This window comes from Bacillus rossius, chromosome 11 (assembly GCF_032445375.1).
Source record: "Bacillus rossius redtenbacheri isolate Brsri chromosome 11, Brsri_v3, whole genome shotgun sequence".
Taxonomy (NCBI): Eukaryota; Metazoa; Arthropoda; class Insecta; order Phasmatodea; family Bacillidae; genus Bacillus; species Bacillus rossius.
The window spans coordinates 6,818,330-6,844,983 of NC_086338.1; the positions used below are offsets into that span (position 1 = coordinate 6,818,330).

Consider the following 26,654-nt stretch of genomic DNA (forward strand, 5'->3'; position numbering starts at 1 on the left):
AGCATGTTAATATATTTTAAAACAATATTATCGAGTGAACTAGCGAGACTATATGAATGCCATTCAGTAGTTTATATTTTCCTCGAAAGATAGCAGCACAGACACCTTTTTGTTAAGAACACCTGTTTCACCAGAATAGCTTCGTTCGTATGGGTTATGGGTAAAGGTTGTGAGTGTGTTAATTATTGTTAAAATGGGGAAAAAAATCTGTATCTGAGTCTTTGAAATGGCAAATAATTGGTATGAGTAATGCGCTAAGTTTCACAGAACGATCGCCTTAGAGTTAGGTGTGAGTAAGACCTGTGTAACGAACACAATAAAAAAATTTACAGAGGAGGGTGAGGTGACGGATAAACCACGCAGTGGCTGGCCTAGAGCAACAACTGTGCGTGAAGACAGAGTCATCTGTAAAGCGGCTAAAATGAACCGTAAGTCGTCGCTACGTACAATTAAAAGGGAATTTGAAGATAGTACAAACATTAAAGTATCAACAATGACAATTTCTCGTCGACTGAGGGAAAAAGGACTGTATTCCTATGTTCCGTTAAAAAAAACACTGTTAAATAATACTCACAAGATGAACCGTAGAAACTGGTGCAAAGGGAAGAGGAACTAGTACATGGAACATTGGGGAAAAGTTATATTCAGCGATGAATTGAGATTTGAACTCTACAGTTCCCGAAAGATGAAAGTTCAGAGAACCGCCACAGAAAAGTTAAATCCTAACTGTCTTGTACCAGCTGTCCAGGGAGGAGGTGGTTCAGTCATGATCTGGGGTTGCATGTCATCAGAAGGTACTGGAATGTTAAGATTCATTGATGGGACAATGGATTCGCAAAAATACATAGAAACTATGCAGGAGAATATGATTCCATCTGCCTAATCAAGATAATGCTCCATGTCACATATCTGCAGCAACAATGGATTTCACTGTCGGACTGGCCTGCTAGAAGTCCGGATTTAAACCAAATAGAAAATTTATGGAATGTCATATGCAGGGGTCTGTTCATTTCGCTATCGCGATTAAATGACGATAAACGCGAAATCACAGTAAAATACAGTTTTTACGCGAAATCGCCATAACACAGCGTTTTTACACAAAATTTAGTATTAAAACGCGAAATCACAGTGTTTTTACGCGAAATTTAAATACTCGGTAAAAGACTTCTCTCGTCACTGGTAAACAAACACCGCAACATGGCCGCCACTGAACATTAGTCATAAATGCACTAAAGCAAACAAAAGCTTACACACGCTCACGTTATAATATCAAACCCAAAAATATATACTGTAAAAATACACAAAACTACGGCGTTTATTTTCCTTTCTGGCTTAATGTTTGGATAGATAAGACAAACAGGCGAAGTTTTAAAGCCTACACACACCGCTCGGGGCACTGACGTTAGCTTGGAACAGTGACACCAGATAAATACAAAAGCAAGCAGATGATTGGGCGAACGGTGTTTGGAACAGCCTTACGTGAGTGGCCATACCACGTCAGCCGGGGGCGCTGTCATATAGTTGGATCAGCCTGGTAGTATCAACCAGATAATCTTACAAACTGTAATATCTCGCAAGTTGGCATTTTTTTAATCTGTGCAGTTGTTATATGTTGACTTTTTTTATGGTGAAAAGTTTTACAAAATGCTGAAATTCCTTTCATTACATGAAAGAGCACAGAAATTCGAAAGTGATGGTTTCTTCATTTTTGATGAACGAAACCAAATAATTATGTGTAAGTATTGTGACAGTCGTGTTGATTGGCATCGCAAAGACACATGCAAAAAGCATGTACATGGTGACTCTCACAAAAAAAAAAAGAATATCATCTCAAAAACAATACTACTCCTAAACAGCTGAGCATTGTCAGCTCAATTGATAAAGGTCAGACATTAAAACAAAATGAACAGGAATTTATTGTTGATTTCACCAACATGTTGCTGGAAACCAATATTCCAATTGAAAAGGCAGGTAACAAGTGCCTGCAAAACTGGCTTCATAACATTTATTTAATATGTTCCAGGTATGTTTAAATTTTGCACTTACAAATAATGATATGTCAATTGGTTTGTTATTTTGATGTTAGGACTAGTATATTTGCGAAAATATAAATTAGGTTGTTGTATTTAAAATTATATGAAGGGATGATGTCAAGACATGTTTACTTATAGTTACTTATTTATGTCAACAATGTCCATATTCAGTACTTTAATTTCAGGTTCAGGTGACATACCATCTGCCCAAGTTTTAAGAGAAACTTATGTACCAAAAATCAGTGAGGAGCTCTCGCTACAGGTAAAGCAAGCTGTAGCAAATCAGAAGATAGTCATTATGAGTGATGAAACAACAAACAGAATGGGGTGTTGTTTGTTCATTGTATTGATACGTATTCTTGCGGACATCGGTACACAGCGTATATTTGTAGGAGCAGTTAAAGAATTAGAAAATGCAAATGGAATGGATTGTTCATGAGCAATTTTGTCTGTAGTAGCACAGTACGAAATTAAGTATGAAAATGTTGTAGCTGTTGTTAGTGACTGCCCGCTACATGACTAAGTGCATGGACTTGTTACGGGTAATATTCTCAGATGGTATGGTTCATGTTCAGTGCTGGGCACACAAACTTAATATCATTGCTAGTTTGTGGAGCACATCACTGCCCGAATTGAATATGTGTGTCCAAAATGCAAAGCATGCATTTCTTAATGCACGCAAAAAAAAACACAGATACACATCATTCCTTAAGAATAAGTATCCAGGCGGTGAAAAGAAAGCTACTCTCTTCCCATTACCAGTAATGATGAGGTGGAACTCATGGTTCCATTCGGTTGAGTACATTGCAGAGTACCTTGAAGACTTGATTGAGTTCTTCAAGCAGATAGATGATAGTGGTAGTGCTGCAGAATACTTCAGTAACATGAGTATCACCATGCGTGACACTGTGATATGCTGTGCACAGTTCCTCGTAGAACACAGCTCCACACTTGTTGAGAACATTGTGGAACTTGAAGAATCCCATTATTTGCTCAGTCACAAATTGTACTCAATGTTGGCCGACTTGGAGAACAACTTTTTGTTGGTTAGCAGAGGCATATTCAGAGAAAATACCTCTGCTGCAATTGATAAACTCCCAACACAAGTTAAACAGTGTGCTGTGAAGGAAGACCTCAAGAGCCTAGGCTGGAAGTGTCTTACAAAACTTCAAAGTCTGAAGGACGAAGATAACTGCTAAATGTTTTTTCAGTGCCATCGACAAATTGTTTGGTGTTCAAAACATTCCCACTAACACTGTCAATGTAAAGTTGTTTGCATGCACACAGCATATCCCACTGATGAACAGTTTAAACTTATTCGCATACAAGATAAGTTATGACATCATAAGTTAAAATAATTTTTTACATATTTACATAAAAAAAATGTGACGGCTAAAATAAAATAAAATAAACTTACACATACATCATAAAGGTAACAACTAAATTTTGCACATGATTGTAGATAGGTATACAGCATATAATATGCTCAAGATTGGTGAAACATGTATTCTAAAACACAATAGTAAAAGCTATTTAGTAGTAATTTATAAAAGTGGTTTTTGAATAAGTCCTTTCCCTTCATAGCTCCAATAGGTACTTTAAGATGGTTCTATTTACAATCTGATCCCCATATTGTTGACATTGTCTGTGTTATACACACAACATACAATGAGAAGTCCTGGCATTCTTAATAAATCTCTATGTTTTGTTGGATATGAGAATTTCATTTTTCACAACTAAGTTTTATTTACTTGTGGCATACAATATAATACCGTACCCAATTTGTAGATACATATTTAGGTTAATATACCAATTTCAAACTTCTAAGTTATGTTAGCGTTGATAAAAATTTTAAGCATTTAACATTGTTCTCCACCAGACTCACAGTATTATTCTACTGTTGTTTCTTACAAACCCTTTTCCAGATGTTACCCCACCCATTACTGGCTTGTGCCAGTCTTCCCAATCATCTCCTGTTCTTAAATGTTCAATGCCACCACATCCTTCACCATCACTGATGGCATGGAATTACCCCCATTCTCTTCAAACTGCTCCTACTCCATCTATTGCACTCTGCTGCAGCATATCCACTCCTAACTTTTACTCTGATGTTTTACTTATTTCCTCCCCTCCCTCATACTATTCAACCTTTTGCTCAAAAACTGTACCACTTCTGTTTTTCAAAAAATTTAACTTCATCGTTTTACAACTGTCCAAAACCTTATCCACTCAATATCTTCCTGCATCTTTCTCTTTCTCCAACCACTGAATGTAGCACACAATCATCATAAAACAACCTTATCCTGCTGGTTACCTCCAAACATATGTAATTTTAACATTATGGTGAACAATATAGGATCGAACACACTTCCCTGCGGCACCCCTGCTGCCGTACAGGGTTCTGCCACAAGCTCCTACAAAGGCCAGTATGACAGCAGTTGAACTGGCTGCCATGTAAGCCGGTATAGAGTTTTCCTATTTCACGACAGAAGCTGGTTTACTAGCTCGAAGCAGAAAAGGCGATGCGCACGCAAACCGAGTTAAACACGTAATAAAGACCCCACGCGCCGAAATTTAAGTAAATAATGTATAATTATGTTTTATGTCAGTTATATTAGGTAACCAAAGAACAATATAACAGATTATAAGTGGTTTCCTGAAACACATTAGATTGGAATTGCAATTGGGTTTACAGATTATTTTGTTTAAATCACTTATATAATATGTTTTACAAAAAAGATATATCATTACCTAAATGAGAAATTTGTCCAAGTTCATTTTTAATTTACAACAGCAGCTTCACAGGCAGTGATCTGTAATGAGTAATGTGTATAACTTACATCCCTTAATGATTTGGTGAAATCTTCACCAGGCCACAAGTTAACAGGACCTACATGGCAAATGTGTTACCCATGTTTACCAAATATAGAAATAAAATAACCTTAAACCAGCAATAATCACATAAAAGATGATATGTAGAGAAGTAAGATCATAATTTCTTTATTACTGTCAAAACACATATACAATCCAATCCAATCATTTTTACAAAATGTAGCACTGGTAAACATAACAATTGGAAAATAACCATACGAGTATTTTTAAGTAAAGTTTAATGAAAACACACATGTGCAGTGCAAGATCTGCCATAACAGATGATATACCTGTTAAGTGCAATTCTATATTATTTTATAAGAAACGGGAAAGTACATACAATGTGATGGCTTATGAGTGCTTCCAAAATATTTCACAACCTTACAGACACAAATTAAAATTTCAGTGCTACAATGTATATACATAAATTTTATTTCATAGACTAGAGGGGCATAAGTATAACTATAATTATTACCGGTGACAAATTTGACAGTGGTAATTATATTAATGAACAAACTATTCATAACAGTATACTAAATTAATTTCTTAAAATGCATTTGTTTGTAGAACATTTTAATTATTTATGATTAGAATTAGTTACTTATTTTACCCTCGCTCGCAACATATTACACAGGTTTAATATTATAATTTTAAGCACCTTCGTGGTATATAAATATGTGATTATGTCTAACATACATTCTGGTAAATAGAGCCTATTTCACTATTTACTTATAATAAATTGATGTTTAAAAAAGTATTTTTATTTTATGAGTACCTATAGAGTATACACCTGTGAAACCAAGATGACCATAAGATTTATTTAAGCAAAATATACTTTATTCACTCTGTTTAGAACTTATTGGTTTTGTTTAGATCACAAAAATTTACTGTTATAATGCTGAAAATCATTTAAAATCTAATTACAAAGTGAAAGTATGAAGAGAAAAACCGATTTTCAATAAATAAGAAATGTTATCAATAACTTTCACAGCAATAAACCTGCTGAATTAATTCTTGTACTGTGAATTTTCTTATGTGTAGAATTCCACCTTAGCTATTTATGACATGCGAGCCCAAAAATTTAATGATGCAATTTTGTTAATGCTAAATATTTCCATACTTAGCACTAAAGTCACAAGTTGGTACTGTATTTACTAAAATATTCCTGATTGTGAATGTGGCATAACTAGAGTCAAGATTTTGTGGTGTTATTTTAAGACAAATTTCGGTGTAAAGAAATAAAGATTTCGGTGTTATATGGTTTTATTTTTTTTGCTCAAAATACCCACGGCAAAATTTTCTTGCTTTTCTGTACGACATGCAAATTTATTAAAACAAATATTAATAAACACTAAAACCTCATGATCTAATTACAATTAAGTTCATTTGCAAATTCATAGATAATTAAGTTCATTTGCAAATTCATAAATTCAAACTTTTAAATAACTACTAAAAATTTCACGACTTAATTACAATCACATACACTACAAAATTACACAATTAAGCACTTCCAAAGTTACTATTAAGACGGTTTTATTGAAATGCTATCATAGTTAAATTTTCTGCATTTTCTGGAGTGAGACGTTGTCTTCTGTCACTAACTACCAGTGAGTACCTGGAAAATGAACGTTTTGCACCAACATTTGATGTTGGGAACCAGATTGCCCTTAAACTGGCTTGAGCAAATTCACTGTAGTCCTCTTTAAGGGAGCAAAGTACCTTTGCAACATCAATTTGGCTTGTTTCTGTCAATGAAAGTTCATCCTCAATTATTTTTTTGAAAGCAACATAGCCATGTATGAATGTATCAATGGGAAGATGGGAAACAGAAGGCAAGTTATGCAGAGACTTCTGTAGGTTTGCATCTTCTATGCTAACCCTACTCACATTTCTTGGGTTGAACCGCAAATTAATGGCATTAAAGACTCTTAGACAAGGATGTCGTTTAACAGATGAGTTTTGCCTCAAACGCTTATGTTTCTCACTCGCGACATGTTTCACAAGCGTATCGCGTCTCTCGTAGTCTAGCCTGCAGTTACAGAATTTGCACATTAAAATTTTATCACTGATATAAAATCCTTCACTGGAAAATTCTTTCGATCGGTCACTGGCAGAAACCTTAGTTTTAGGCATTATCAAAAAAATTTAATCACATAGGAAGAATTTAACCTCTCAATACGCAAAAACTTGCCGTGCTGGAAAGATCAAAACAATGGAGAATAGTTGCGAATACAAACGCATACCGAATACCAACATACGTACGTGAAAATTAATACCGACATAAACATGATTTATTATTTACAATCGTTAAGTTAAGCAGGGTTAATTTTATTTTCGTAGCCTACGTACTTTATTTTAAATAAACAGTAAAAGCAATGCGCTTTAGTGTGTAATATTTTAATTATTAAAAACGTAATCTTAGAAAAACATATTTTGGACGTTTGTTATTTTTGTATTTACAGAAAGTGAACGGCGGCCATTGCATCATAGTTATCAACATCTTAAATTATTATGGTACACATGATTACCGTTTAAAGAAAATATTACGTTAATTCCGAGACTTCATTTTAAAATCTATAATGAATCACCGTCGCATATAATATATATGGCTGCTAGTTACTGTAAGAAATATTTGATTGTGCTGAAGGTAGTGAATTGTCCTTACAGAATGGGAAAAAAACCGTAAATAATCAGGATAGACGAACTTTCGTGACATATCGCGGATTTCGCACAATTTCGTTTTATTTCGTGTTTTCAAGCGGTTTTCTGTGTTATTTCGTTTTATCGCGCATTACCATATAATCGTGGCTCTAGACATAACACACAATGGTCATATTACCAGCTTAACAGCCATTCAATGGATAACTTAAATGCTGAAGAGAATCTCAAATCCTGCAAATGATAACAGTGATATTTGCAGTTTTTCTCAAATGTTTTGTCAATATTTCAATATAGTAGCTTCATTTTGTCTGTGATTCAGAACTGTGTAAAATTCTACAATAATTCAAAACAAATGTTTCTACAAACGGCTCTACGTTTAGCAAACTTGATTAAATAGCGTATAATGAAGGAGCAGATTTTTGATACATATAAAAACATTCAATCAAATTTATTGCCAACTGACCATTTTGGTAAGTTTATACTGTTTAGTGAGATCTGATCTACACTATCACATTTGGATTAAATTTACATCACATCATATGGACAATTTTCCTCTATAACTTGTGTCATATGTCACAAAATTATGAAATTGCAAATTATATTCCCTTTTGCTATGCAAATTCAGTCCTGAGAAAACCAAACCTACATAATAACAAATTTTTTAATATATTTAGGGAAAACTCAGTTGGAAAGCATTTTAAAACCTATACAGCTTTTCTATATTTTAAAATACATACCACAAATGTACAAGAAAATGTAATACTACAGTTTTATTGTTGCTGTAAACTGTTATTGGTACTCAGGTCCTGCAGCTGAGCATCTGTCAATACATCCAACAGTTTCTTAGTGGTTTGAATTTTTACCACAGGATCTTTCAAGTTATCTAATACACCACAAATATATGATGCCAAGCTTTGTGAAGGTGTGGGAGGTGAATTAATTACAGGTGCTTCCAGAGCCTTTGCAATAGATTTTAAGGCTTCCTGCGATGGTGTTTAAGTTTTATCACAGGTTTTTCTTTTGACATTTCCTCTGAAATGCTTCATTGCTGGTATGGTATCTTCTTTTTCTGGATTTGTAGCATTCCTTTTTGGTGTGGATTGTGGCATTTGTGGTGTTGAGTTGCAGGACTCAGGGTGATTGAATGTCAAAGGCTCCACATAAACTTGAAGCGGAATGCAGCCACCTTCATAAAACGTATCATCACTGCCCCCTAGTTCAGGTAGAAGGGATACACCCTGATCCTCTCCCTCGAGCAATGACGGTGAATGTACTTCCCCGTCTGTGCAGCTTCTGTACGAAGGTGTTTGGTCTACCTGTAGACAGTAAACACTACCTGTTCAACTGTTAACAAATGTTTTCAATAACAGGCTCTATTAGAACAAAAGAAACATTAACAGATATTTTTTAACAGTTGAAAATTTCTACTTTTTGTTATATGCCATTTACTCACTACAGCAATAAAGGAGGAAATATATACTTTTTTTAAATTGAAGCTCATAATTCTTTAAAATTTATTTTCGTATGTATTGCATAATAATTTGTAAATAAACATGTTAGTATATAGTAGCCTATACATAGCTATTCCCATATTTAATTATTGAGTAGTGCAAACACATGTAAAGCATTAGCCATGGGGCCTATTTTATCATTCCCTGCTTTTAATGGCTATTCATTTCTAAAGTATTGACAAATTTATCTCTCCAAGTATTCTGCATGTTCTTGGTTAAATGTAATACATCTAGTGACAGAAATATATATAGTCAGTGTCCTTCATTAAAAATTATTTAATCACATTTTATTTAAAAACAACATATTTGTGTTGTTCGCAGATGTTTGGGGCACATGTACTGTAAATATAAAGGCATACTACACTCCGGCTAATGTAACATTACAAGTTATGCCTAAGATCTGGTTTTATGGCTTCTATTCGAAATGAGGTTTTGTGCATGACAATATGGAAAAAAAATAATTGTATTAAAAATATGTAATATTTTACATACATATTAACAAAACATGTCCTTTTTAATGGCATACAAAATAACTTTACTGTAACATGAATAACCTTATAATGCTTTTATATAAATATATCTGTATAGTGTACATCAGTTTAAAAATCCAAATAGTTGTAAGCACTATCTACATATTAGTCATTGCTACATCAATATTTTTTATCTGCTATAAATTTGCCAAGTACCTACAGTATTATGCATAATATGGTATATGTTTATTCTATCAATTTACAGCATTACAAACCTTTCTTCTGTTATCAAAGTATGTATATCTGTCATAGACAAACAACAAAAGCAGCTCATTTTTGCTACACTCAATTACTTATGTCTTCCCAGTGTGCAAAACCCCTACTAATGATATTACTGAGAAATAATATTAATAAATATTTTTCACAGGAATAGTTGTCATGTTGTTTTCATTTTTCAGTGTGACAGAAATAGTGTGGATATCAAAAGATGCATTATGAGACACTACCTAAGTATTGTGTAATTACATACAAATAATACATACAATAATACATCTAAAGTTATTAATACCTAGAAAAAACTTTATTTGTGTATAATTGGCAATAGTATATATCTATTAAACTTTGGTGTCAACCCTCAAATAAATTGTGGGAGTGTAGATTTTGTATCCCTTACCAAAATTAAACCACCTTTGCAACACACTTTTTGTAAGTATTCTGCCTGAATTTGAAAATCAGTATTTGCATCATTATCAAAAGATTTTTCAAAGCCCCTTTAATTAACAGTTCCATTCAATTAATACTGATATTTTAAGATGTTTGGTTTGCAATAGTAAGTAGGCCTTTATAAAGAGGACCTAACTTACTCTCTACAGAGACAATCAATTACATACTGTAGTAAGCTGTAAATTAAAATTTATTAATATTTACCAAATTTGAGCATATTGAAGTTTCCTTGGCTTTCCTTGCCACAACATGTTCAGACAAGAAAGTGAGGTATTTGTAATACCACAGACTGGGAACATAAACCTGAAACATAAATCAAACCCTACTTAGGCTTTATGTTCAAAGGAGAGCAGTGACACAAGCACTGAAGGTGTAGGAAGAGATTATAAATTTCCTCCACCCTATAAAACCAAACTATCTACGAAATATTTGTCTCCAAAATTTTATAATTTAGGCCACTTATTTATATGTATTGTTAAGATTCAAGACATTTGTACACAACATATTTATTATTGCACCTTTAAATTTAAGTTTTGCTAACTCTTACCATTACCACTTCATAAACTATAACCAAAACATAGCCGACAATGTTTGAACTACTATTCCGTATCTGTCAGTGACGTAATTGTTCCGTATCACGTATCCAAGTTCAGCCCTTGATCCTGATGGCATTATCCTGTAAACAGATCCTGTTTTAATTTAGTACAACGAAATATCGTGCACATTATACGTTTATTATAACAATTAATTATTACCTTGTGTTGAATAAAACATAGTTTGATAAAATAGGATACGTGATACGGAACTTTGGCCGTCAGTGATTTTTTTACTATTAGCACTGTAAAATACCTCGATTTGCACAAAACACCCTCAAATTAAACAGTTTACCGTACGTATTTACTTTCTTTAATCTAAAACTGTGATAATAAAATATTATATAAAGTACAATTAAGTGAATAGGTGTAGGTACCTATTTTTTCAGATCTAAAATATAGTACAAAAATGCAAACATTTGAACAATAGACTGAGAAACTTAGAAAGCCACGTGAACATATTATAATAATACATACATTTAAATATGATTAAGGTTACCTGGTCTGTAGAGGCACCACTTTTTCTCGAAGCCGTCACCTTATTGTGTTCGCACACATACTGGCTTCGCAGAGACGCAAGTTTTGTTTTTACGTCGGCAACTGTCGTTCCAGGACGTAACACAAACACGCTATGCGCTACAGCGTCCAACGCCCGCGTTCTTATAGTTTTATTGTGATAGTTCGGCAGCTTCGAATTAAACAGGCAAGGGTGTTGGCTATAATTTTCGCACAGTGCAATTACGTGTTCGGTTGTCCACATTTTCGTCGTCATTTTTGCGTTCACCTGTCCTCTACCATTGTTTACTACTGTTGGTTCCACTGAATATCACTAAGAGCGCTCCGCGCTAGGATACTGCAATATGATTGGCCAGGTACGAAATCTGTGTTGAGACCTTGCAACAGAAAATAGGATGTGCCCAATTGCCAAACCAGTGATGGTTTCTGCCATACCTGGCGATAAATGCCACGATGGTCACATCCTTGGCAGGTATATCAGCTGTTATGGCAGACCTTGCACAAGCAGTTGCAGAATCCGGGTCCGTGTAATATCACCTTTACCCTCATCAACGCAGCATTCATTCTCTCGTTCACTCTCTGCCCTGAACCCTTCCCTGTCTACACTACCAACCTCTTGTATTTCAAGTCGTCCCATTATTTCAATAAGACGTTAATTTTTTATAGTTATTACCTTTCATATAATTCTTATTGCTGTCCTGTATGTGATGTATTTTTGCAGTTTTTGGTTAAGTGAAAGGCAGTTTAGTCACTTACATTTTCTCAGCAGCACTGAACTGAAATTTTTTAAAGATAATTGCATTTGTAACAAAATAATTTTTTTGCAAGTATCAGTCACTAGTTATGATGGTCACACCAGGTTTAATTTATTTCAAGGTAATTCTTTATGTCAACAGAAGGCTTAGTTTTCAAGCACCTTGCAAATATCTGTACCCACTCTATCTGCAGCAATGAAATTACTTCAATAGAAAACAAAAAAATAGGAAGCAGAAGAAAACCCTTCAGTATTTCATGTCGCCTGGTTTCTGCATTTACTGTATTGAAAAGAATGTGCTAATTAAAGTGCACCTCTTACACATAGCTACTCACTCATCACAATGGTACTGTTTCAATTAAATCATAAGATAATATAGTAAACACAATTATCATTAGTTTTTATCATTATATTTATAGAAGACAAATTTTTTTGCATTGTGTATCACTTGGTCTTTCCTATTAACATTGGTAACTTACTCATGGAACTCATATAATAACAGTTCTTTCAAATTTGTGAGTGTATTAATTTTTCTCTAAAGCAAATATATATAGCGTAAGCAGTGCAAAACAAAACACTGGCCTGTTAAATTACTCTCCTAAATGTGTTACAACAAGAATGTACAGAAGTGATTCAACATGTAGAAACATATACATTGCATTGTACCACACTATTACTGATATTCAAAAAATACCCATCTCTGACCTACTGTCAGTTCTGAAAAAGCAAAAATGATATTTATTATTCACCATTTAGTGCTTAGTACAAATAAATACAGCTAACCAATGTACAAAGCCTATTTGGAAACACACACTACAGTTTCATACAATAACAAAAACATGACCTGTGTTTTACAATACTGTGATTGCATGTCCTAATATAGGGAATTGATAAATTTTATACACAGGAAATATCCACAAATACCAAACAACAAACAGATTAACACACTGGGAAACTGTTCCAACTGATATAACACCACTTTTTAAACCAAAAGGAACACAATAACAATTATATTGTATCTGATGAGACCTATTTTAATTTGCTTTTTTAAGACACAAAATCTAAAAAAGTTTGCTAATATAAAAACTTGAAATTTGGATTAAAAATGGAGAACAAGCAGAAATGTACCCTCCTCATCATACCATGAGTTAGGGATAGTGGGTTAACATAAACTTGAACATTTCTACGACCTGCTGAAGATAGTTTTAACACATATTCACTTTTTCCTCTGTTAATGTTTAAAGTACTGTATTGGTCTTAATTAGTAATTGGGAGCTAGGGTATTTTTACAACACACGACTGTTCGTTTGGTACATTGTGTTACACAGATTGACCTAAAAGTCAATGTTAAATTTAGGAATTATATATTCTACCACAAGTGCATTGTGTCAATAATATCAATAATAATAATAATAACGTACAATATGCCTAATAAAGGTAATCATCCTTTAGTATTTCTGATAATGGTTCTTTCCTTTGAAACAACCTGTTTCACTTCACTCTGTCAATATGAAAGAACATTGAGTTACTATGGTGATATTATTCGTTACGGTTATTTGAAACGTGTTCCAACTTCAAGAAATAAAGTTGGTCTACACCAAAAATCTTTGAAATTTACAAACTGTAAAATGTTGATAGATTTCATTATAGTATGAAACTAACAAAAGTTGAACAAAAAGCCTGATCTGTGCAAAAACATATACCCTGCAGTTATCCAATGAAGCCATTAATAAAATAGAGTGAACACGGATGGCACATAATGCAATTACCTATAACAAAAATACTATTACTGGTGTTGCAGAATTTTAAGTTTCTTCAGCTGAGATTTTACTTTGGTGGACTTTGATAATTCCCTATTTCACCTTGTGCACCACCATGGAATTGTTACACGACACATACCACTAATAATTCCACTATGAAGTTGTTCACCATGAAGAGAACAGCCACGTAACCAACTGAAGTCGATCTCTTTCAATAATACTGCTGTAACTGCAACTTGAATGCCCTGAAGGTGCGCAATCTTTGAAAGTGTTTTATCATTTAGCTGTGCTCCCAAGTTAACACACTTTATGAGTTGTTCAGATGGATAAGTAAGTCCGGAGCATTTTGTGTAAAACAACATCAGGTGTTTCTACTGCCAAAACTTCTTTACAATCCCCACATGATGACGGTGCCAAAATATTTCCAGCAATACTGCCAGCAACATATGCCACAGAAAAAGTATTGCTGTTGTCAAGAAGTATGTTACCCAAAGACGTGAGTTTTGAACGTTTAAAATGTTATGTTGAATGTTATACCGTTGATCCTGTTTGCATGATCCGGTGGTACATGCTGCTTTTTTTTTGGTGGGTACGCATTGTGAGGCTTCCGCACCTCCTCACTGCTAAAAAAAAAGCATCACGTACCACCGGATCAGGTTGTAATATAGCATAATTCCTTTCCCCACCTACTTACTTTAACTGAGACTGTGATGTGTTGCTCATGTTGTGTCAAGGTTTCATAATGAATATATATACTCATGTTTCTTCTATTAAGCATAGGCACCAATAGTAATTTTTTATTACAATTTTATTTTCTTAGTGATGTTTACACTTAAATTTTTACATTTGTAATTAATTACGCTTTTGCAGTTTCAACCTTACTGATTTTGAGAAATTCCTTTTATGGTCATGTTCTGAATTCTATGCTGTGATTGGTCGGTTGGTCACATGTTCAATGTAAGTTACTTTGAGCTGCCGAGCAGGACAAACTACTCCACCCTGGTGTAAAGTGTTGCTCCAGAACCTTACAGAACAATGATTTTGTTAGTTAACTTAAGGGAACTGGCCTTGTTGGCTTAGTATATTTCCTTTATAATGTTTGTTTTGATTTGTTGGTTGGCTCACATGGAGCTGCCTCCCTCTTTTATATTTATATTTTGGAAAAGGAAGGTAGCTGCATTGTCCCACTTTTCTGTCAGATTATTTCTTAACCAGTAGGGTCTCGCTGCAACTTATCAAATACAATTATTTGCGGTAGTTACAGGAAAGACAATTAAACGCTTGCTGGTATGAATTACCTGCAAATAAATCTCTTTTGGAATATGTAATTTAAAAATATTTGTTGACCAATAGTGTCCACATTTGACCTACAACGACCACAAATGTTTGTGCAGTGATGACCTCAGCTGGCCTTGTGCCCTGGGTTTTACCTGCTACAGTGAAGTTGGGGAATTCAAGGCATATTTAATGTTCATCTTCAAAAAATTGGTCAGATATAAAATTGTTATAAAAAGCTGCAAATGCTCATATATTTATTTTTCTTTAATTAATAACTCGACAGTAACCAATGATAAAGAAGTAACTTACAAATGTTAGTAAACCTTTTTTTATTTACGTCAACTGTACAAAATCTTCAAGAAAGTCTTGCATAGTTGCTATTGTGAGTTGCCTGATGGAACTGACTTGGAATGTGACTGGTTATTGATCAGTTTCTCTCTAGTACCTCATAAAAAACTTAATCATGGTCAATACATATGTTGTAATTTGTTTCATTGTTGCAGGCACATGAAGAAAATAACAGTAGATTTCGATCATCTCCTTGGACGGGAGATGTAAACTGTCAGTGATTTAATCCTCATTTTAACTGCTCTAAGTGTATTATTTATAAACCATTTCATGTAAGAGGAAAAGAATTGCTATTTAAATAAAAAATATTGAAAATAAAAAATTATTAAGGTGTTTTTCTACAAGGTATTTTTGTTTTTGAGCAACATTAGTGTCAATATTAATTTCTCTGATGCTATCAGTGAGGAAACCTTGTCAAATATACTGTAGATTGACCTAAGTGTTACACATTAATTTAAGGAAACTGATGCTGTTTTGCAGATGAAAAAATTGTTAAAATTTCCTCTTGGTATTTGGCAGGTTTCTTTCATGATATCTGGTGAAGAAAATTCTGGGCAGGTTTCTAATCATATACAGTAGAACCTGTATTAATGTTTTTCAAGGGACCATGAGGAATGAACATTATAAGCAGGAAAACGTTATAAGCAGGAAATGTCAATCTAGCATTTGTAAGTGTTTTATTTTCGTCAACAGCCACATAAAATTGTGTAAATCAATATATATAATGTTAAAATCACTGATGTGTGCATTCAATACTGAAATTTGATTAACCAATTTTTAAACTTTGTTGTGCTTCCAGCTTATATTTTATTTGTCTTTGAGTACACACTGCCACATTTCTGTAAAATATCTCACAATACATAGCAATGACGTTAAGAGTGGGAATGCCTATTTAGAATTTCTTTTTCCATTGAAAATGTGTAATTATGAAATTCCTACCTAAAAATGAAATAAATTAAACTCTGTCAGCCATATAAAACATTTTTGTTTGATTTTTAAATATATATACTTTATTTATTTTACCTTTATGAATTTCAGAAAGAAAACATTATAAGCAGGAAATGCACCATTTGTGGAACATTATATGCAGGAAATAAATACATTTTTCTTATGGGGAAAATGTTGAACATTATAAGAATGAAAACACTATAAGCGGGAACATTATAACAGGGTGCAATATTATCATTTTTATGATTCATAGAACATTAGTTTTAAAACAGATGTGGCAAACTAATAAATATTACAAATTTTTAACCTATATATTTTATTGTTTTTATAAAAAAATACAAGTGAATATGTATTTTTTAAAGTGCACATGGAATTGGGTACAGACGTGACAGCTTTAGAAGAAAATAATGTACTTTAAACACATTGCATTTATTGATGACATTGTGGCTATACCTCCAATCTCTCATAAACTGGAAGTTGCATTAAATATTTAATACAAAATACATACATATAAACTTCTAGTGGCAGTGATTCCATCATCTACTATTCTTTTTATTTCACTTACCAAATCAGAATGAGTTAGTTGGCAGAGATGCGGGCATGTAGTGGAATGAGTATGCACCTCTGCACAACTAACTTTTACATAATAACGAAGATAACTATTTAAGATAGATTTTTTCTGCAGTTCTTCCTTCAGTTTTTTCATCATCTGAAATCAGTGTTATTACATAAGTTACACACATTGTACAACATTCAAATGAATTCACAGTAATCTACCAAAAAAATAACATTAGTGATTGCACATAGTTGGTATAGTATACAAAATAAAACTGTTCAATGGTGTGCTATACAGTAACTTGTACACATGACAGAAAATCTGTATTATTCCTGCAGGATAACTTCTATCAATCCCGTTTTACAGTTACAATCTGGCAAGCACATGTGGATCCCCTTAGAGAGAATTCTTGATTCCAGGAAGGATAGGCCCCTGTGCCCCTTCCACCCGAATCTACGCCCATGCTCGTAGATGTACTGAATATAATTGTATGTGCATGCACAATTTCCAAACTATCTAAAAACACACAAGTAATACAAATTTATGCAAATATTTCTGGATGCAGCTGGATTTAGTAAGATTATATGAACAAGTGTGCATTCAAGCTATAATCAGTTTACATTGTACAGCAGGGCTGTTAAGCGTCTCATTTAGCATGTTGACCCTAGTAGCGTAGTTGGATGGAGCGCAAACTCCCCTACTTGAGGTTCTGCATTCAAATTCCAGGTAAGGCATGGGGCATAAATATAGTGCCTTTAGCATACCCTTATGAGTCATAAAATGCCATAAACTGTTTGAATTTTTAAAATGACATAAACCTATATGATCAAGTTTAAACACACTGGCTGGGTTAGGTGTTAATATCAATATGGCATTCTTTAGCTATAAGCACTTAATCATTGAGATCCTATTAGGAAGAATGGAAGTGATGGAAAACATAATGTAAAGAAGCTTTACTTCTGGATTGTAGGTAGCTGCTTCCTGATGATGGCGACTGCAATGTTAACCAAAACGTAAATGAATTATTCGCCAAGGATGAGGCTACAACCCAGAACCCAAGCTACTTCAAACAAGGGCTGCGAAAGCCTGCGAACATTATCATGTACAATATAATTTAATATTGATGTAGGTAATTGCATTTCGTAAGATAGTTTGTTTATTCTAATGTGTCATGTTATTACAAATGTAAAAATATTTCAACCTCTATCCCATACAGGGGATAATATGATTAAAATTTAACTGATGTAACACAAATTGTTGAATATACCAGTTATGTTGCATAATATCTCTTAAATATCATAAGAAAAATAAATGCAAATATATGCAAATTTGTATTTTTCTTTTATTACATTACATAATATAGGTTGTGTGTTTTGACTTTATGAAAGAACACATTTGGTTTAAAGAATTAGGATGGAAGCCAAGAATTTTTAACATAATTTCAACTTACTGCAACTTTCTTCTTCTTCACGTTTGGTGAAGAAAAATCTGGGTAGACCCTTACACATTTGACAGTCATAACTGCTGGGCAGTCAATTTTCTTTGAGTTTTGAATCAAGAATTTCTTCTTTGTTGTGTTTGGGTGGTCAGGCTGGGAAAAGAAAACCAAATGCAAATTTTGTACTGCAATTTATTAAGTTCAGCTTTACATATTAAGTACCTAATCATCCCCAATCTTAAGAAATTCAATATGCTATAATCATATTGTAAACAGGTGCACAAGTAAGTATGCAAGATTCTGAGGAAGTGGGAGAAGGGCGCCAAATGTGCCCAAAGTATATGATTTTTCCAGATTATGCAGGTTCCCACAATTTCACCCTACCTCCTTGCCACCTACACCCATAGTTAGTTGGAAATATATGTTTATATCTATTAATTATAACAGCTTTGACACTTTTACAATAAATTTTGTAATTTTTATGCAAGCTGAGCAACAAATTTGAGCAATTCACAAGTGACCCAGATTAACTGAAAATGTGTTTCAGCAGAGCAGAGGTGCACCCAGGAATTTTTTTTGGGGGTGTTCGAAGTTTGGAATTGTATGAACACTGGTTTCACAAATAAAGCGGGGACCCCGGGGTCGTTCCCCGGGAAAATTTGAATTTATAGGCGTGCAAAATGATGCTATTTAAGCTGTTTTGTCTCTAATTAGCAAGTATGAGTAATTTGTAGTACAGACCACATTTAAAATTTTCGGGGGGGTGTTTAAACCTCCAAAACAACCCCCTGGGTGCGCCACTGCAGCAGAGACATTTTCATATTATATGAATATAATTAATAAGTATTTTAAATTGATATTGTGGTTACCACCAACAGAATTGAAATTGATGAAATATAGTAACAATTATTAGAAAACCAACAAATTTAAATACATTTCCTTGATACTTAGTACTGCAATGAACAAAACTATGAATTTATTTTGCAGTAAAGAAATTACTGCTCATAATTAAACTTATAGTACACACTGTAGACCTATGTATGCTACATTTTCAACAAGATCAAATTAAGTAGTTTCTTGTTAAAACCTTTTTCTTGAGAGATTAAAACTTAACATATTATTTAACCATTTAAGATGATCTGTTAATTATCAATTAAATAACAAAAAATCACATAACTTACCAATTGTTCAACATTCTGTTTCGAATTGAAATATTTGGGGCCTTGTGAACATTGCATGTATGTCTTTTTTTCTATTGTGAAAGGTTCCCCAAAATATCCAATGGCAGGTCCATGGTTCCCATAGTTGTACTGGAAAAATATCCTTTTATTTGTTTGCTCTTCATCTGAAATATATAAACAGTAAAAAAATTATATGTATTATATTCGTGAGGAGGATTCCTATCAGCTGTTCTTAGAATTAATAACAAAGATCCAAACCAAAATATCTCAGAAGAAGCCCTGTTATTTGAAAGTATTTTGAAATTTTTAAAATTTTTTGTTAGATGTGCCACTCAACTCCATAAATACCCCTGCTACTAAGGTGTTTTGTGTTCTATTCCTGGTGAGGCCTAACCCTGCTTTTTGGAAGTAGGATATGAGACTGACTGCAGTGCTCAGTGAATGTTCTTGGGGTATTCTGATAACATTATTTATTCTGTTTATGCTACATTGATGAATCATTGAGGTCAATAGAGATACATTTCAAGTCAGGGAAAATTAGAGGCAATTAGCCATGGCCTACAATAAGATACCGTTCCAGCACTTGGCTAGGGTGATTTCAGACATGCATGTTAAAAACAGATAAAGGGTTGAAAGGATCAATACCAAACCCAGATAATCCTAAATGCATCCTAAATTCATCTTACTTCAATGCCACTTTGTCTTGTAACAATAATATTAAATTCAGTACTGTACTTAACAGTTTTACTTTTCTTGACCCATCTACACTAAAAATAAAACACTGTGGTTTGAACCATATTTTTATTAGTTTTATGTGTATCTACACTGTGTAGGTACGGATATAAAAGTCAAAGTGAACTACATTTGTTTTTGCTAGGTAATATGAATACCTATTAATTTAAGCTTCATAAGTTTTTAGAGTTAGTTTTACATTTTTTACATAAAAGAACCTACATGCTGTCTCATGAATCCTACTTTCACGAACTGAAAATGAATATCCTAAATTTTTTAAAGCTAATGAAAAATTGTCATATTTTCCTTGAGTGTCCAGATATACAGAAAATGATTTATCTACTTGATTTAAAGAAATTCTGTAAATTGTCTTTTCAAAATTCCAACAATGACGACATTATACTGTGTCATGAGTTATGTAAACATTACACGCACAAATTTAACCGTGCTTTTTCACAAAAAAAAAAAAAAAAAAAATGGAAAACTTCGGAAATCTTCGGAAATTCTTGCAGGGAACCGAAACTACGTGAGTCGTAGGCTTCCCTTTATTAACAGCATTATCAGGATCTCTAGTTGTGGCCACGCGTTTCAAATGTTTACCATCCGCACTGCATTGTCCATCATATGTAGGAATCAAACACGACTCATACTGACGTTTAACAGGGTGTCCACCCACCGGGAATACCGGGAAATGTCAGGGAATTTCATCAGTCAGGGAAAAGTCAGGAAATTTTAATTAAGTCTGGGAAATTTTTGAATAATTTAGTTTACTGTACATTACTTATTACTTGTGTGTTTACTTGAAACATGAGTGATTATAGCATTAAGACATAATCTACATACTTTAATGAAAAAATTTAATGTTACAAGTAATAAAACATACTTTATTGCACGTTATTGGCACTACTAGTTGACCGATAACGTGTACTGAAGTGTTTGTTGATGGATCGAATTTAATAGTCGATTTCGAATGAATTTTTGATAAGTCGCACGGTCGCAGAGGAAAGCAGCGCAGCAAAGCAATATGGCGTAGAATTAAATACATTACATGTGTGAGGTACGTGAAATATATCATGATCGCACTTGAACAACTTGGAATATATAATGTTGGTGTATTTGCGTGAAAATACAAGCACGCATTACTAGCCGCAGGTATGCATATTTTGTGAGTCTGTTAAACATATTCTGTAGCATACGGGAGTAGTGAATTGATGTGTTGCACGCTGGTTTAGACATTTGCAAGAAATATATTTAACCTGTAGATGAAGTATTTTTGCCGCAAGAGCTAAGTGTAAAATAGGAAAGACTCCGATTTGAAAATAGGTTACATACGGCCTTTGAAATGAAAACTAGTTAAGTTTATACAGAATAATATGAGGTATTTTTGTCACTCGAAAAGCAGCTGCTCTCGTAAACAGTTACCTAGGATTGACAAGCTGGTTGTATTTCGGGTGTAAAAAATTTGCAGTGTAAATAAATTTCACATGTCTGAAATCTGCATTTTTTCAGTAAATGTTCTTAAGTGAATCACACTTTTGACTGTTTTGAATGGTTAATTACGAGTTTTTGGGCTTGCGTGTAAATAACGTTTTTTCCTTCCGAAATTGGTGTTTTCCTGCTTAAAATTAAATGTACTTTTTCGAAAAAAAATCATGGGACCGTTTACGTGTATTAGTAGTTTTTACGATTTACTCTTCATCTCTTGAAACTTAGACCCGTGACGTGTCCGTATGTATGTTATATATGGCAATGGAAACAATAAATACAGTCAGGTTAGGTCAAGTTAGTTTGCGATCTTATATTATCATTAATAAACTTAGGCCATTTCTTAATTACACTTAAACATAAGACATACGCGGCGCAGAAAACAATGCAACGTAGGTAACAAATATGCTGATATTACATTAAGTCTAACTATATTGCAAATGTAAACGTAAAATTAAGTGGAATGCATTCTAAAAAGCAGTCTTACTAACAGAAAAAATTAACACAACATACCTAACCAAACAGAAAGATTAAAAAGGGTTTTATTGAACATAAAACATATGCTCCAAATTAAGATCTCGGATGGCAACGTGTTTACATTACCTGGTAATGGCCGCCGCGCGGTGAAGAGTAAATTTGTAAAAATTAACGGAAATATATTATCGAACACATTATTTTCGAAAGATGCATTTAATTTTACGTTGAAATACAGTTAAATTTCCAAATAAAATAAGTTTTTCTGCACGTAAAAACCGCCGGAATGCTTGCTATGTTCCAAGTCAAAGCCTAAATTGTAAAAAAAGTTATTAAGATACATTAAAGCTCCCATGATTTTCTGAAAGTATGTTCATTTTACATAGGAAAACACCAATTTCGGAAGGAAAAATATTTATTTACAGGTATGCCTAACCAAAGTCGTATGAATGAAACAAGTGATAGTGCTCAGTCACATGTAATAATGTAAACTACTTTCAAGTTGCTGTGCATAACATTACTTAAATAGGTTTAAGACTTAGTTATGTTACCTTAAGTAATCGTACGTGAAAATAGTTAAATAAAAGTGTGGTTTGCTTGCGTCAGTTATATAAAAAGTAATGAAAGGGTGTTAAATTAAACTGGGTTTAATTTTTTTTTATTTTTGAAATAGTGAAAATATTAACATTAAGTCTACATCAGTGGTTATTTTCTTTACAGAAATGTCACTTTCGAAATCAAAAAAATGTTCCTTTAATTCTGAATGGATGCTGAATGAAAAATATTCTTCATGGTTGCAACCTATGCCAAAAGATCCATGGAGAGCCTTTTGCACAGTGTGCAAAACCAGTTTTGCACTCAGCAATATGGGAAGGCGGGCAGTTACAAGCCACATGGAGGGAAGGAAACATCAGGTTGCCATTAACTCAGTCTTGCAGTCATTCAAGGTACATTTTTTTTAAAACAAAATTCCGGAGCTACTTCTTAGAACAGCCATCAATGCAAACATCACTACCGTGTTCTTCAGAACAAAATATTTCCAATGACATTTCTAAGGAGGCTACATTATCAACTTTACAAGAATGTAAAACTGTATCAGTGGACTCAGGCAAAGGGTTAGAAGGTTTTATTTTCAAAGAGAGTGTGGTGAAAGCAGAAGTTCTGTGGTGCATGCACAGTGTAATGCAACATTTCTCTTTACGGGCAAGTGAGGAAAGTGTGACATTGTTTCCTCTTTTATTTCCAGACTCCAAAGTTGCTTCCAAGATGCAGTTGCACAAAACAAAAAATGCTTATGTAATTTTGCATGGTATAGCTCCATTTTTCAAAGACAAACTTCTGGATGAGTGCAAGAGATGTACACATTTTTGTGTGGGTTTCGACGAATCGTCGAATAAAGTGTTACAAAAGAATCAGATGGACATTGTAATACGTTTTTGGAACTCAAACACTAACTCAGTGTCGACACGTTATTTTGGGTCAGTGTTTTTGGGTCATTCCACTTCTCTTGACCTACTTAATGGTTTCTTACAGGCATTGAAAGGTCTTGATCTTAAAAAAATGCTTCATGTTTCTATGGACGGGCCTAACGTTAATATGAAATTCTTAATAGATTTGAAATCCTAACTTAACAGTGATCCAGATTTTCCCATGTTACTATCTGTAGGAACATGTGGATTGCATACACTCCACAATGCTTACAAAACTGCAATAAAAAAAGCTGGTTGGTGCATTATAGAATTTCTCAGAGCTCTTCATTTTTTATTTCAGCATGTACCTGCTCATAGAGCTGATTATTACTTCTATTCAGGTTCACAATTGTTCCCAATGAAATATTGTGCCATCCGTTGGGTTGAGAATTTCAGTGTAGCTGCTAGGGCATTGCAGATTCTTCCATACGTTGAAAAGTATGTTGAGGGTGTGAAGACAGGAAAACCCCATCATGTAATAGTTTTAAAATTGTGTCGAAGGGTATTCAGGATAAGCTACTGAAGGCAAAGCTTTGCTTTTTTCAGTTACTTGCAGCAGACTTGGAACCTTTCTTGACAAAATTCCAGTCAGATGCTCCTCTCGCACCACTCTTGTATGAAGCAATATTAGTCACAATGAAATGTGTTTTATCAAGGTTCGTGAAATCAGATGTGATTGAACGTGCCAAAAGCATAGCATCAGTGGAATTCGAGAAAAAGAAAACTTGATTTTTGCTAAAAACATTGATCTAGGATATTCTACTACTGCAGCACTTCGTAATACACATGGAGTTAACGAAAAAGAGGTGTTGGAATTTCATTTGGACTGCCGGAACGCCATGGTTGTTTTTTGTAAACTTTTAGTAGAACAGTCTCCAATTAAATTCACGCTCACCAAAGGAATTTCCTGTTTTGACCCAGAATAGCGAGAATACCAGCCATTAGAGGTAAGCGTTTGAATCTTGCCTTAAAAACTTTTGTTTCCAATAATTGGATTTCAGGTACTGAAGCTGACATGGTTCAAAGAGAATTCAGGGAAGTATGTGCAAGCAACACATTTCTAGATGTTGCTAAAACTTTTTCACCCCATAATGAAAGACTAGACAGTTTCTGGTTGTATAGTCTTCTGCTTACAAGATCAGGCATGTCTGAAGCACTTACATCATTTTTAAAAATGATCTTCATTTTGTTTCACGGAAATGCTGCATTGGAACGGGGTTTTTCCGTAAACAAGGAAATCCTCGTAGAAAATCTTCATGAAGAATCGCTTATAGCACAGAGACTTGTCTACGATGCAGTGTTGGTTCAAGTGAACACGTATGTGATTAGTGTACAGATGTGTAATTTTTTAAAATTATTTGTGCAAAGAAAAATATTTAAATACATTACCTTGCTCTAAACAAGTGAAACAAAAACTGTGTCAAGTATTTTACCTATAATTTTATTACATGCTTGTATAATTTGCCTATTAAAAAATTATCCTTTTGTTCACTCTGGACAGTGTGGAATGACTGTTCGTAAGGGGATACACTGACATTGCTTAATCATGTAATGTAGGCATAATTTTTTTGCTACTGCTGTGTAATGTGTTGTGTGATATTTCACATTACTTTTCTGGATAAATGTTTTTCAGGGGCATAATTTGTTGACACATCTTAAGTACTTACTTTGCCATTAGGATATTGTGGTAAGTTTGGTAAAATTGGTAAGTTTTAAGTTAACTGCTGGGCATTTTAATAATACATAAAAAGAAAGCTGTTCTCCAATCTCATAGTTCTGTGATAATTCCAAGTGATTTTAACTAAGCTGTTTACAGGCAGAGTAATCTAGGTAATTTTGGCATTTCTAAATAGTCAGGGAAAATTTTATGAATGGTCAGGGAAAACAGGGAAAAGTCAGGGAATTTCAGAATTGGATTTGGGTGGACACCCTGTTTAAGACTCCCACCAGCAAACTTGGAGACACTATAGTTCATTCTTCAATGATGCACAACTATGAAGTGGTCGAAACCGCTGCGATATCTGCCTTTTTGTAAAGGCCTTTACAATGACGAGAAATCCGTGCTTAATGCTCCAGCATAAGGAACACATATCTTTAAATTTCTGAAATGACATGTCGGTGTTTACATGATCATCATAAGCGTGACGTAAATTAAGTTCGTCCATGTGGAAAAGTACTATAAAATTCGCGTTATCGCGGAGCAAATGTTTGGGTATACGGCTATATGTCTGACACAGGTATATGCAGTCTACCTTGGCATGTCTGCCCATGGAAAAGTACTTTTTAATTATGCCTTGCTTCTCGCACGCAACATCGTCGAAAATAATCACCGAATTTGATTTGCCCTTGCATTGTCAGAAGACACGACATCTGTATTATCTCTAAATGGAAAATACTCCAGTCCATCCACCGATTGTAGAATCGTAGCCAGTCGCTGGTACTTTGGTTGTTCTAGTGATTTCGAGTATAGGTACACGTTTTCGAAACGAAGACCGTTTGGTTCCTCTAGTAAACTCAGTAGTACACACGTTTTTCCACAGTTGGATGAGCCTGCGATTATGCATCGAACAGTTGAGGGTAATAACGACCCATGTCGCGAGTCACAAGCATCGACTTCATCATCATTAGTGATGCGCACTGGTATTGACTCGCTCTGTGCTACGAGCTCCATGACACTAGTGTAAACCTATAAAACAGGCATACTTATAAAGAATACTATCAGTTCGTTGTTATGGCTCGAGCAAGAAGGAAGGTACTAAAAGGTGGAGGGTTAATGAATTCTGTTATAAACAAGCTACCAATTGAACTACACCTGCCAAGCTATCAATACTGTGTGGACCAGGGACGAAATTA

General features: G+C 34.0%; 1 protein-coding gene across 2 annotated transcripts; it reads right to left on the reverse strand.

The window, feature by feature from the left end:
* Positions 1–7: 7 nt before the first annotated feature.
* LOC134536613 (uncharacterized) lies at positions 8–26,654 on the reverse strand. 2 transcript variants are annotated; one of them, XM_063376406.1, is made up of 6 exons: positions 22,372–26,654; positions 19,642–19,805; positions 18,473–18,613; positions 17,032–17,175; positions 10,474–10,572; positions 8–8,881 (listed from the first exon to the last, which is right to left on the reverse strand). In XM_063376406.1, the coding sequence occupies exons 1-6, from the start codon at positions 22,409–22,411 to the stop codon at positions 8,561–8,563; spliced, it is 909 nt and encodes a 302-aa protein (XP_063232476.1). In that variant the 5' UTR covers positions 22,412–26,654; the 3' UTR covers positions 8–8,560. The 2 variants fall into 2 exon arrangements, 1 of the variants encoding a protein (XP_063232476.1); XR_010075822.1 differs by having other exon boundaries at positions 8–17,175; positions 22,462–26,652.

Excerpts from the sequence above, each read along its gene's own strand:
- LOC134536613 (XM_063376406.1), bottom strand. The coding sequence starts at position 22,411 with ATGTTCAATAAAACCCTTTTTAATCTTTCTGTTTGGTTAG. Across the intron at positions 19,806-22,371 it reads TAATCTTTCTGTTTGGTTAG|ATGAAGAGCAAACAAATAAA; the intron begins GTATGTTGTGTT and ends TATATATTTCAG. Across the intron at positions 17,176-18,472 it reads TGAAGAAGAAGAAAGTTGCA|ATGATGAAAAAACTGAAGGA; the intron begins GTAAGTTGAAAT and ends CACTGATTTCAG.